Source organism: Dermochelys coriacea, chromosome 24, assembly GCF_009764565.3.
Source record: "Dermochelys coriacea isolate rDerCor1 chromosome 24, rDerCor1.pri.v4, whole genome shotgun sequence".
NCBI lineage: Eukaryota > Metazoa > Chordata > Testudines > Dermochelyidae > Dermochelys > Dermochelys coriacea.
In genome coordinates, this window is record NC_050091.1 from 13647903 (window position 1) to 13660273 (window position 12371).

General features: G+C 58.4%; 1 protein-coding gene across 1 annotated transcript in view; it reads left to right on the forward strand.

Annotated features, from left to right (window-relative positions):
• Positions 1–12371, forward strand: part of LOC119848102 — a 53979-nt gene that overhangs the window by 39649 nt on the left and 1959 nt on the right. The window contains exons 17-24 of the mRNA XM_043502291.1: positions 66–386; positions 5490–5543; positions 5990–6253; positions 6443–6508; positions 6630–6896; positions 7394–7699; positions 7835–7928; positions 8207–8300. Of these exons, the coding sequence (XP_043358226.1) occupies positions 66–386; positions 5490–5543; positions 5990–6253; positions 6443–6508; positions 6630–6896; positions 7394–7699; positions 7835–7928; positions 8207–8300 (1466 nt within the window). The remainder of the gene's footprint in view (positions 1–65; positions 387–5489; positions 5544–5989; positions 6254–6442; positions 6509–6629; positions 6897–7393; positions 7700–7834; positions 7929–8206; positions 8301–12371) is intronic.

Genomic DNA, 12371 nt, shown 5'->3' on the forward strand with positions numbered 1-12371 from the left:
GGCGCCCCCAGAGAGGAAAGGCCCCATGTCCCCGAGTGATTCTCTCCCCTCTCCCCGTGTCTCAGGGCTGACAGAGGAGCCAGAGATCCAGATCTCACCGGCGCTGGGGCTGCCAGGGACTCTGCTGGCCGGGGAGCCGGTGACTGTGACCTGCACGGCCCCCGGGCGCTGCTCCAGGCCCCCTCCCCGAGTCACCTGGACGGGGCCGTTCAGCGACACAGCCCAGGACGTCTCAGTCCAGCTGGCGAACGGCACCTGGGCCCGCAGCTCCATGCTGCGCTTCACACCCGCCCCGGGGGACCACGGCAAAGAGCTCGTCTGCAGAGTCACCTACCACCCACCATGGGGACCTTCCACCAACAGAACCGTCCAGCTCCACGTCGTCTGTGAGTGACCCCCCCAGCCCCTCCATGCCAACCCCAGACCCCCTGCTGGGATCCCCACCCCCCTGGGCTCCCCAGTCCTGCCCTCCAGCCCCTCCCCCAACTCAGATCTGTGCTGGGATCCCCACCCCCCACCATGCACCCTCAGCCGATTCTACTCCAGACCCCTTCCCCCCACACCATGCAGCCCCTTCTCTCTTGGGATCTTCACCCCTTCCTGCCCTGCTTGGCGATGGCTCCCCGCTCCCAACCACACCCCAGGTCGCAGGCCCTTCTCTTCTGGGATCCTCTGTACCCCTGACCTGCCCTGCCCCCAAAATGCTCCTGTGCTGGGCTCCACCCCTCTCACGGCATCCCCTGGCGATGCTCTGGACCTGCTCCCTACAAAGCCAGGCAGGACTCTGGGGAAGTCTCCTCTCTGGGAGCAGCCTGTCTGTAGGACACCCAGCTCACCCGGCTCCCCCCTTCCTGGGTCTGACCTCGGAGCATCCAGCATCCTCTGCCCCTCCGTGTGCTCCCCACAGCGAGTCCGCCCAGGCAGGGTCCTGGGGAAGCCAGAGGGTCCTGCCCCCCAACTCCGCAGTCAGACGTGACTCTCAGCCAGCCAGTAAAACAGAAGGTTTATTAGATGACAGGAACATGGTCTAACACAGAGCTTGTAGGTGCAGAGAACAGGACCCCTCAGATGGGTCCATTTTGGAGGGGGGCAGTGAGCCAGACAACCCCATCTGCACTTCACTCCTCGTCCTCAGCCAGCCCCAAACTGAAACTCTCCCCAGCCCCCCCTCCTCTGGGCTTTGTCCCTTTCCTGGGCCAGGAGGTCACCAGATTCCTTTGTTCTCCAACTCTTTAGCTCTCACCTTGCAGGGGGGAAGGGCCCAGGCCATCAGTTGCCAGGAAACAGGGTGTCGGCCATTGTCGGTGTCCAGACCCCTGCACACACAAGCCCTCTAGGGCTCTGCAATGATCATACACTCTTCTCCCACCACCAAGATACTTAAGAACTGCAGAGGGGAAACTGAGGCACCCCCACACTATTCAGAGGAAACATTAAGAACAGTCCCGCTTCGTCACATCTCTCCCCACTTCAAAACCAAACAGAGCGGGGTCACTTTAGCCGGTGACCTGGGGAATTTCGAAGCCAGCAACGTTCCCATGGATGCCCCAGCATCTCTCCTCTTCCTTGGTGGGAGTTACACCAGGCCCTTCCAGTTTCACGCCCTCCCTTGGGTCGGGGGTGGTCGATAGCACTTACATGCCGCATGTGGGAAGGTTTATGTGGCCCGTGCCCTTTTGCCACCCCAAAACCCCCGGGGGTCAAGCTGGGATTGGGTCTTCTCCCAGCGCTCCAGTCTGGAGGGCTGCAATTCGGGCTCTCTTGGATAAGAGCCCCAATCTTGACCTGGGCCACATACTGTTCACTTACAGAACTAGCATGGAGACATCCCTCTCTCAACAACCTTGTCTCCCCAACAAGCTGGCCAAACACAGCCATTTGGTTACAGGACTGTTTAATTTTCTTAACAGCTTTCACTCCATCTGAGACCTTCTCAAAGCTATCTACACTGGATCCTTCAACAAGAAAGTCAGTGGCTTCATTCACAACAGAAAATTTCTGGCCTTTAGGAACTGAAACTTTTTGATTAAATCACTTTCACACCCTTCAGTGGCAGTAAACTGCTTGCAAAGACTCCAGGAGGATTCCTTTCCCTAGGGGCTTTTCTATGCAACAATTCACCCTTCACAGAAATTCTGCCCTTTCCCTCTTCACCTGGGGCTTGCTCTAGAGAAACACTTTCCTGAGCAACAACAGACTCTTCCTGGGTCTCACTTACATCCAGAATCACCTCTGGCCCATCAGGCGGATTCCTACACAATCCCCTTTCAGGCAAACTCACAGACTTCCTAGAGAAAAGGTTGGAAGCCTTCTCCTTCCCTTTGCCACACACAAGTTCAGGAATCTTTTCCTTCTTGCTACAGGTTTCCACACCCTCAGTAGGTAACACAATCAAATCACCTTTCTGCTCTCCTTGTGCCCTGGCTAGATTCTCACCCTGATTAGACTGAGATCCTACAGCCTTTTCCAACCACACACTAGCAACAGGCAAAATACAAGCACCAGAATTGTCTGGTCTCTGGGATTTTACTTAGACACTAACTGGATGTGACCTAGTTACAGGGCCATTCTCCCGAGCAGACACAAACTTAGGGCCATTCCCTTCCTGGGCTTTAGCTGAATCCAGAACCAACTCTGAGACAACTGCACTATTCTCAACCATCCCAGGCTGAAAGGCCCCTTCTGTCTGCTCCACAGACAAAGTGGAGCCGGAGACACTTTCTCCTTTCCAGACACCCAGCTTGGGATCATTCCCCTGGTCCCAGCACACAGGACTGTTCACAGACAACTGCTTGGAGACCAGGGTAGCTCCCTCCACAGGCAAGTCAATACCCCTGACAGACACAGGCACGTTTCCTTCCCTGTCCCAATTCTCCACCCAGCTAACAGGTAAGGTGCAGGGACTCTCATCTTCCACTGTCCTGGCCTTGCCACCCTGCTGACTAGACAAAGCCATCAGCTCACAAGGCTGCCTAGGCTCATCCAGACTTTCCTTACCAAGCACCTTCCCACTCCCCTCAGATCCCCTGCCCTGCCTGTGTCTCTCCCCCCACTCAGCTGGGGTCTCAGCTCCCCCCTTGCTCAGCGCTGCCCTTGCTGTCCCAGTGGGGAGACAGGGAGCTCGCTGCTTTCCTCACTGCATCAGAGCCAGCCTGAGCCCCCTCTCCAGTGTGCATGGGGGCAGGGAGCATCTCTCTGTCCCATCCAGCCCCAGGGATCTGGTTACAGGCAAGTAGCCCAAGCTGAGCAGCTCCTCCCCACTTCCAGCCAGGTCATCTGCATTTTCACTGACCATTTTCCTCTCCACCGATTGGTTCCCTGGATACAAATTCAAACCCTTAGCCGTTACAGGAGCAGGGCCTGGATCCTGTCCCAAAGAGACACAGTCACCCCACAACAGGGTCTCGCAGCTGGTATCCTGGAGAACCCCAACGACCAGCCAGCCCCACCCCTCCTGGGTCTTCACAGGGATCTGGGCCATAGGCAGGGCGAGGGGCTTTATCCCTGGGACCCTCACCCAGCTCACCCAGCCCCTCAGCATCTGAGGCTTCACCAACAGGGGCCTGACAACAGTTCTCTCTGTCCCAGGATCTCGCCACCCCAGAAATGTCTCCCCATTGACCATCATTGGGGGTCCGAGGGGCCTGAGCCCAGGAAACTCCACACAGACATATCGGCTGGGGTCAGGAGTGGGAGCCTGTCCACCTCCCCACCCATCTGGCTGACGGAGTCTATGGCCCTGGGACCCAGCAAGGGAGCTAGACACCGGGGCTTTTCCGCAGGGTCCCCCTGGTTTAAATCGCCAGCCTGCTCAAAGGCAGTGAGGTGGCATCCACATCCCTCCCTCCTTAACCAGGGGCAAAAATTTAGTCTCGAGGTTCTCTGCAGAACTGGCACCCCGGGGTCTCTCCCCACTCACCCCTGGGAGGTCCCCTCTGCCTCTCTGCTCCACCACCGCCAGTTCATGCTGCTGCTGCTTCTACAGCTCTTTCTCGGGTTCTCGCTGTCTCTCACAGTCCTCTTGCTCTCTCGGACTCAGCTCCAATCCTGTCCATCTCCAATTCCCCGATGGGGAACCCGATCATGAAGACCCGCGTCTGGTCGGGGACAGGAGTCTTGGGGTTGCCTGGCTACTACTCCAGCTGCTCCCAGATCCTGCTATAGCCCCATTGCGGTCAGGAATCTGCTCCTTAGAGCGATCATCCTCCTCCAGCTGCACGATTAACTGTGCTTTGGTGAACTTTCTAATGCGCAACCCTCTCTTTTTGCACAGGATTACAATGTCCCTCTTAAGGAGATGGTGACAGGCCCTCACTCCGCTCTTCCCAAATTGTTGTGGACTCACAGGCCTGTGTGCTTTTAGCTCCCCACGTTTTCCAGGGAGAACCCCTAGTGCCCCGGCCCTTCTCGAGGTCACCACCTCTTTGCCAGGGTCCACCTGCAGACTCCTCCACCCCGGGACCTCTCGCTGCAATCCCCAGGGGAACCATGTTACTGCAAAAGTCCTTCTCTCTCCCAGGGCAGTCCCCAGGGGGACCCCATTACTGCACAGTGCTTCTCGCTGGTCACACACTCCCAGGGTTAACTGCCCCCCGAAACCGCTCCTCTCTGAGCCTTCAGCACATCTGGTCCTCAGCAATCCCCCTTCATTTTACTGCTCCCCAGTCACTTACTGCAGGAAGTGCCAACCACTGGGTGCAGTACATCCCACCGCTACCACCAGTTGTCACGGAGTCCCCGGGCGATGCTCTGGACCTGCTCCCTACGAAGCCAGGCAGGACACTGGGGAAGTCTCCTCTCTGGGAGCAGCCTGTCTGCAGGACACCCAGCTCACCCGGCTTCCCCCTTCCTGGGTCTGACCTCGGAGCATCCAGCATCCTCTGCCCCTCCATGTGCTTACCACAGCCAGTCCACCCAGGCAGGGTCCCTAGGGAAGCCAGAGGGTCCTGCCCCCCAACTCTGCAGTCAGACGTGACTCTCAGCCAGCCAGTAAAACAGAAGGTTTATTAGACGACAGGAACATGGTCTAACACAGAGCTTGTAGGTTCAGAGAACAGGACCCCTCAGCTGGGTCCATTTTGGGGGCAGTGAGCCAGACAACCCCGTCTGCATTTCACTCCATGTCCCCAACCAGCCCCAAACTGAAACCCTCTCCAGCCCCCCCCTCCTCTGGGCTTTGTCCCTTTCCTGGGCCAGGAGGGCACCTGATTCCTTTGTTCTCCAAACCTTTAGCTCTCACCTTGCAGGGGGGAAGGCCCAGGCCATCAGCTGCCAGGAAACAGGGTGTCGGCCATTCTCTGTGTCCAGACCCCTGCACATATCTGCCCTCTAGGGCTCTGCAATGATCATACACCCTTATCCCACCCCCTAGATACTTAAGAACTGCAGAGGGGAAACTGAGGCACCCCCACAATATTCAGAGGAAACATTAAGAACACACCCGCTTCATCACAACCTCCCTGATCCCCCCTCTCTGGTTTGTGTTATAGACCTGCCCGGGCCCCCCAGCATCACCGGGACCCTGACCAGGAACGGACGCCCCGGTGAGAGGCCGCGCTGCGAGCCCCGGGGGTCTGCGAGCGCCTCCCGGTCACGCTCTGCCCACGCTCAGGGCCCGGTGCCAGCTCAGCCAGGCCAGGCTGCTCCGTGCCTGGAGGGCAGAGCCCAAGGAACTGCAGGGCTGTGGGGGGGGGCGGGGAGTGGCAGGGGGAGCAGGCTTGGTTCTCTCTCTCTAGAGCCTGGGGTGGTGCTAAGGGGGGCACCGGACAGCGGTGAGGAGATGGGTTAGGGACCGATTGCTGCGATGGAGACCTGCTGCCATGGCAAGGCACCGAGACTGTGCGCCCACCCCAAAGGGGCAAGGTCTCAGCACCGGGCGAGGGGTCCCTGGATAAGCAGCCCACCCGCCCCACCCCAGTGGTGACTGCGTCTTGGCTCCTTAGTGGGGAATCTCTGGGGGGGACCAAAGCCGCCTGCTCGTCTCTTCCAGTGCCAGATGCCTGGGGAGCTGAGGGCGACGTCATGTCTCTGGAGACCCACGAGGGCGACTCCCTGACCCTGGGCTGTGAGTCTGGGGGCAGAACCGAGGCCACCCTGAGCTGGGCCAAGGGGAACGAGTCCCTGAGCCCCGGCCAGGGAGGGGCCGGGCGCCTGGAGCTGCCGAATCTCAGCAGAGGGGACGCTGGGGAGTATCGGTGCTGGGCGAAGAATCCCTTTGGGTCGGCCAGCCGGGCCCTGCGTGTGCACGTGCAGTGTAAGGCATTTGGGGGTGCTGGGTTAGACAGAGGGGCCTCAATGCGGGGTGCTGGGGGGTGGGGCATGTGGGCAACATTGGGGGATGTGCTGCAGGGGGCGGAGGATCCATGGGGGTTGCTGGGCTGTAGGGAGGGCGGGAGATCCATGGGGCACTCTCCAATCTAATATGTTGCCGTGGGTATTTCAGCTCTAGAGAGGACTCTGCAAATCACCATCTCCAGAGCCAACAGGAGCGACCCCCAGCTATTCCAAGGTATCGCTAGGGGGCAGGGCATGGGGTCTTTCCCCTGTAGGGGGTGCTGGCCCGATCCGGCCCCCGGGCAGGGCCTGGCTGGCTCAGGGTGCGAGTGACTCTGTGTTATTCCTGTTCCCAGATCCCGGCACCGCAGTGGCGAACGGCTCACAACTCACAGCCCGGGAGGGCGACTCCCTGCAGATCCTCTGCTCCGTTGCCAGCAACCCCCCTGCTACGCTGGGCTGGGTGAGGGGGGACCGAGCCATCGAGGGCGCCCACCCCACGGGGGAGAATCAGCTGGGGCTGGAACTGCCCAACGTGACGGCCGAGGATGGGGAGCTGTATGGGTGCTGGGCCCGCAACAAGGAGAGCTTTGCCCAGGGGACGTTCCAGCTGCTTGTCGAGTGTGAGTGGGGTTATGCCCTGGCACGCTGACACTGGAGAATAGCAGTGTTAATCCGTGGGACTCCTCGCCATTGAGTTCTAGCAGGTGTCACAGGTCCCTGGCCCCTTTAAACGGAGACAGAGCAAACTGCCTCCCCACCCCCCATGCCATAGTTAATTAGCTGCTTCAAGGGCAGCCCCAAGGGGGGCAGCTAAGGCTTGAACCGACTCCTGGGCTGTCTACGAGGGCCATGTGCGCTGAGGCTGAAGGTGGAGAAGCAGGTGGGTTGGTGTGAAGCGCAGCTCGCTGAGGATGGGGCCAGCTCAGCACCCACAGGCCGGCTGAAGAGACGTCCCAGTGCAGAAGAACCCGTGGGACTCCCTGCCTCTGGATATTAGCAGGTTAATCTATGGGACTCCCTGCCCCTGGGTATTAGTAGGGTTAACCCACAGGACTCCCTGCCACTGGGTTTCTCTCTCTGACTATTAATTTGTTGATGTGTCTCCTGCTTTCCCCAGACAGCCCCCGGCCAGGGACCGGGCTGAACTCGTCCTGCCAGCGCCAGGAGCCCGGCATCAACTGCAGCTGCTCCCTGCGTTCCCAGCCCCCGCCCTGGCTCCAGTGGCAGGTGGACGGGGAGCCCCTGGCTGGGAACAGCTCGCGGGGAGCCCTGCAGGTCAGCTCGTGGGCCCAGGGGGACGAGGTTGTCAGCACCCTGAGCTGGACGGGGAGCAGGGACAGGGGGCCCCGGATCTTCTGCCTCGGCTCCAACCCCCACGGGACCTACGCCGCCCTGCACTTTGAACTCAGCCCCCCGCAGAGAGGTGAGACACCGGACTCCTGGGTTCTTTCCCCAGCCCTGGAAGAAGGGTGGAGTCTGGGAGTTGGAGGCAGGGGAGTTGGGAGCCAGGACTCCTGGGTTCTCTCCCAGCCGTGCCCCGTGCTGTGTGTTTTTGCAGGTACGGAGGGGCCTGGCAAGCTGCTGGGCATCGGGGTGGCCTGTGGGCTGGGGGTCGCCGTCGGCTTCTTCCTTCTCGCGCTCTGTGTGATCAAGTGAGTCTGACGCCTCCTGCCCTGACCCCCAGCTACCCCCGCCCCGAGATCCCGCTGAGATCCCCTGCCATCTCCCCTGGGGTATTCCAGCCCCTTAATCCCTCATCCAGTGAGATCGCGCCCACCCCCGCCAACCTCTCTCCCTGGCCTATCCCAGTCCCCTGCCCTCTAGACTCTCATACTGGTGTGCCACCTCCCTCCCTCCCCACGGGCTATTCTGCCGCCCCCCCTCCGCTGTCCCGGGTCTCATGAGTCCATCCTGATCCATCTCCCCCCAGGCTGCGGGGCCGGAAGCCGGCTAACGGGAGCCTGGCGGAGAACACGGCCGACGACTCCAGCCTGATCTACAGTAACATCACGATCATCCCCATGGTATGTACCTGGGAGGAGCAGGGGACCAAGCCCACCTGCCCTTCCCACCCCACCCTGTCTCTTTCCCCCTCCATTTCTGCTCCTCCCTCCCCCCCGGCTTTCCCACTGCCTTAATTAATGCAGGACTATAAGTCAGGGCACCCAACCCCCCCATGCATGCTCAGTGAAAGATATGCACCTCTGCTACTAGCCTGGGCCCCCAGAACAGCATGGGGTCGGCTCCTGCATGCAGTAAATGCACCTCACCCCTCCGGTCTCGCCCAGAGGGGAGGACATGCAACAAATTCATTCACATGCATTCAGAACATGCATAGGACTAGATTGGGGCTGGAATGCTGCCAACCTCTGGGGCATCTCCTGGTTCCAGCACAAGGCAGGAAATGCATTTCTGCAGCTGCCTGCAATGGTTTCTGATCGGTGTTTCTGATCGGACAGTGCATGTAGGGTTCTCCGTGTCTGTTGCACCTTTCAGAAAATGCAATGAATGCATCAGCATGGGCTTTGCAACCACAAGATGCATGGGATCAAATGCATGGCCAGGGCAGGCAATGCAGAGAATGCATTAACTTAATCGGTACTGCCCCAAGATGCAGGAGATCAGTGCATGCATGCATGTGTAAAATGCACAGAACCCCATGCGTCTAGCTAATGCACTCAATGCATTAACTTACCCCGTGCTGCTCCAAGCTGCATAGGAGCAGTTCATGCATGCCCATTGCATAAAATCCAGTGAATACATTCGTTCAACCTGTGTTGCAACAAGATGCATGGGATGAAAACCTGCATCTGCAGTGCGTGAAATGCAACCCCCCCCCCACCATGCATCTTGCTAATGCATGGCCTGTGCAGGTGAGGCAGTGGATGCATTAACCGAGCTAGTGCTGGCATGGGATCGGCTCATGCATGCAGCAAGTGTGAAAAACACCTAATCCCCCGCCTCTGGTTCATGCAGGCCTATCACGGCATCCCCATGAGGCACCCCCACACTATTCAGAGGAAACATTAAGAACAGTCCCACTTCGTCACATCTCTCCCCCTTCGAGACCAAACTGAGCGGGGTCACTTTAGCCGGTGATCTGGGGAATTTCGAAGCCAGCAACGTTCCCATGGATGCCCCAGCATCTCTCCCCTTCCTTGGTGGGAATTACACCAGGCCCTTTCAGTTTCACGCCCTCCCTTAGGTTGGGAATGGTTGATAGCACTCGCATGCCGCATGTGGGAAGGTTTATGCGGCCCGTGCCCTTTTGCCACCCCAAAACCCCTGGGGGTCAAATTGGTCTGGGGTCTTCTCCCAGCGCTCCAGTCTGGAGGCCTGCAATTCGGGCTCTCTTGGCTAAGAGCCCCCATCTTGACCCGGGCCAGATACTGTTCACTTACAGAACTAGCATGGAGACATCCCTTTCTCACCAACCTTGTCTCCCCAACAAGCTGGCCAAACACAGCCACTTGGTGATAGGACTGTTTAATTTTCTTAACAGCTTTCACTCCATCTGAGACCTTCTCAAAGCCATCCACACTGGATCTTTCAAAAGGAAAGTCAGTAGCTTCATTCACAACAGAAAATTTCTGGCTGTTAGGAACTGAAACTGTCTTGATTAAATCACTTTCACACCCTTCAGTGGCAGTAAACTGCTTGCAAAGACTCCAGGAGGATTCCTTTCCCTAGGGGCTTTTCTATGCAACAATTCACCCTTCACAGAAATTCTGCCCTTTCCCTCTTCACCTGGGGCTTGCTCTAGAGAAACACTTTCCTGAGCAACAACAGACTCTTCCTGGGTCTCACTTACATCCAGAATCACCTCTGGCCCATCAGGCGGATTCCTACACAATCCTCTTTCAGGCAAACTCACAGACTTCCTAGAGAAAAGGTTGGAAGCCTTCTCCTTCCCTTTGCCACACACAAGTTCAGGAATCTTTTCCTTCTTGCTACAGGTTTCCACACCCTCAGTAGGTAACACAATCAAATCACCTTTCTGCTCTCCTTGTGCCCTGGCTAGATTCTCACCCTGATTAGACAGAGTTGCTTCACCCTTTCCCAACCACACACTAGCAACAGGCAAAATACAAGCACCAGAGTTGTCTGGTCTCTGGGATTTTACATAGACACTAACTGGATGTGACCTAGTTACAGGGCCATTCTCCCGAGCAGACACAAACTTAGGGCCATTCCCTTCCTGGGCTTTAGCTGAATCCAGAACCAACTCTGAGACAACTGCACTATTCTCAACCATCCCAGGCTGAAAGGCCCCTTCTGTCTGCTCCACAGACAAAGAAGAGCCGGAGACACTTTCTCCTTTCCAGACACCCAGCTTGGGATCATTCCCCTGGTCCCAGCACACAGGGCTGTTCACAGACAACTGCTTGGAGACCAGGGTAGCTCCCTCCATAGGCGAGTCAATACCCCTGACAGACACAGGCACGTTTCCTTCCCTGTCCCAATTCTCCACCCAGCTAACAGGTAAGGTGCAGGGACTCTCATCTTCCGCTCTCCTGGCCTTCCCCAGCTGCTGTCTAGACAAAGCCATCAGCTCACAAGGCTGCCTAGGCTCATCCAGACTTTCCTTACCAAGCTCCTTGCCACTCCCAACAGATCCCCTGCCCTGCCTGTGTCTCCTCCCCCGCCCCCCCAGCTGGGGTCTTAGCTCCCACTGTGCTCAGCGCTGCCCTTGCTGTCCCAGTGGGGTAGGCAGTGAGCTCCCTGCTTTCCTCACTGCATCAGAGCCAGCCTGAGCCCCCTCTCTGGTGTGCATGGGGGCAGGGAGCATCTCTCTGTCCCACCCAGCCCCAGGGGGCTGGTTACAGGCAAGTAGCCCAAGCTGAGCAGCTCCTCCCTGCTGCCAGCCAGGTCATCTGCATTTTCACTGACCATTTCCCTCTCCGCCGATTGGTTCCCTGGATTGAAATTCAAACCCTTGGCCGTTACAGGAGCAGGGCCTGGATCCTGTCCCAAAGAGACACAGTCACCCTCCAACAGGACCTCACAGCTGATATCCTGGAGAACCCCAACGACCAGCCAGTTCCACCCCTTCTGGGTCTGCACAGGGATCCGGGCCATAGGCAGGGCGAGGGGCTTCATCCCAGGGACCCTCACCCAGCTCACACAGCCCCTCACCATCTGAGGCTGCACCAACAGGGGCCTGACAACAGTTCTCTCTGTCCCAGGATCTCTCCACCCCAGGAATGTCTCCCCATTGACCATCACCTTCCGCTCCCACTGGGGGTCCGAGGGGTCTGAGCCCAGGAAACTCCACACAGACATATCGGTTGGGGTCAGGAGTGGGAGCCTGTCCACCTCCCCACCCATCTGGCTGACGGAGTCTATGGCCTTGGGACCCAGCAAGGGAGCTAGACACTGGGGCTTTTCCGCAGGGTCCCCTTGGTTTAAATCACCAGCCTGCTCAAAGGTAGTGAGGTGGCATCCACATCCCCCCGTCCTTAACCAGGGGCAAAAATTTAGTCTCGAGGTTCTCTGCGGAACTGGCATCCCGGGGTCTCTCCCCACTCACCCCTGGGAGGTCCCCTCTGCCTCTCCACTCCACCATCGCCAGTTCATGCTGCTGCTGCTTCTACAGCTCTTTCTCAGGCTCTCGCCATCTCTCACAATCCTCTTGCTCTCTCAGACTCAGCTCCAATCCCGTCCGTCTCCGATCTCCCGATGGGGAACCCGATCGTGAAGACCTTCGTCTGGTCGGGGACAGGAGTCTTGGGGATGCCTGGCTACCACTCCAGCTGCTCCCAGATCCTGCTATAGCCCCATCTGGGTCAGGAATCTGCTCCTTAGAGCGATCATCCTCCTCCAGCTGCACGATTAACTGTGCTTTGGGGAACTTTCCAATGCGCAACCCTCTCTTTTTGCACAGGATTACAATGTCCCTCTTAAGGAGATGGTGACAGGCCCTCACTCCGCTCTTCCCAAGTTCCTGTGGACTCACAGGCCTGTGTGCTCTCAGCTCCCCACGTTTTCCAGGGAGAACCCCTAGTGCCCCGGCCCTTCTCGAGGTCATCACCTCTTTGCCAGGGTCCACCTGCAGACTCCTCCACCCCTGGGACCACTCGCTGCAATCCCCAGGG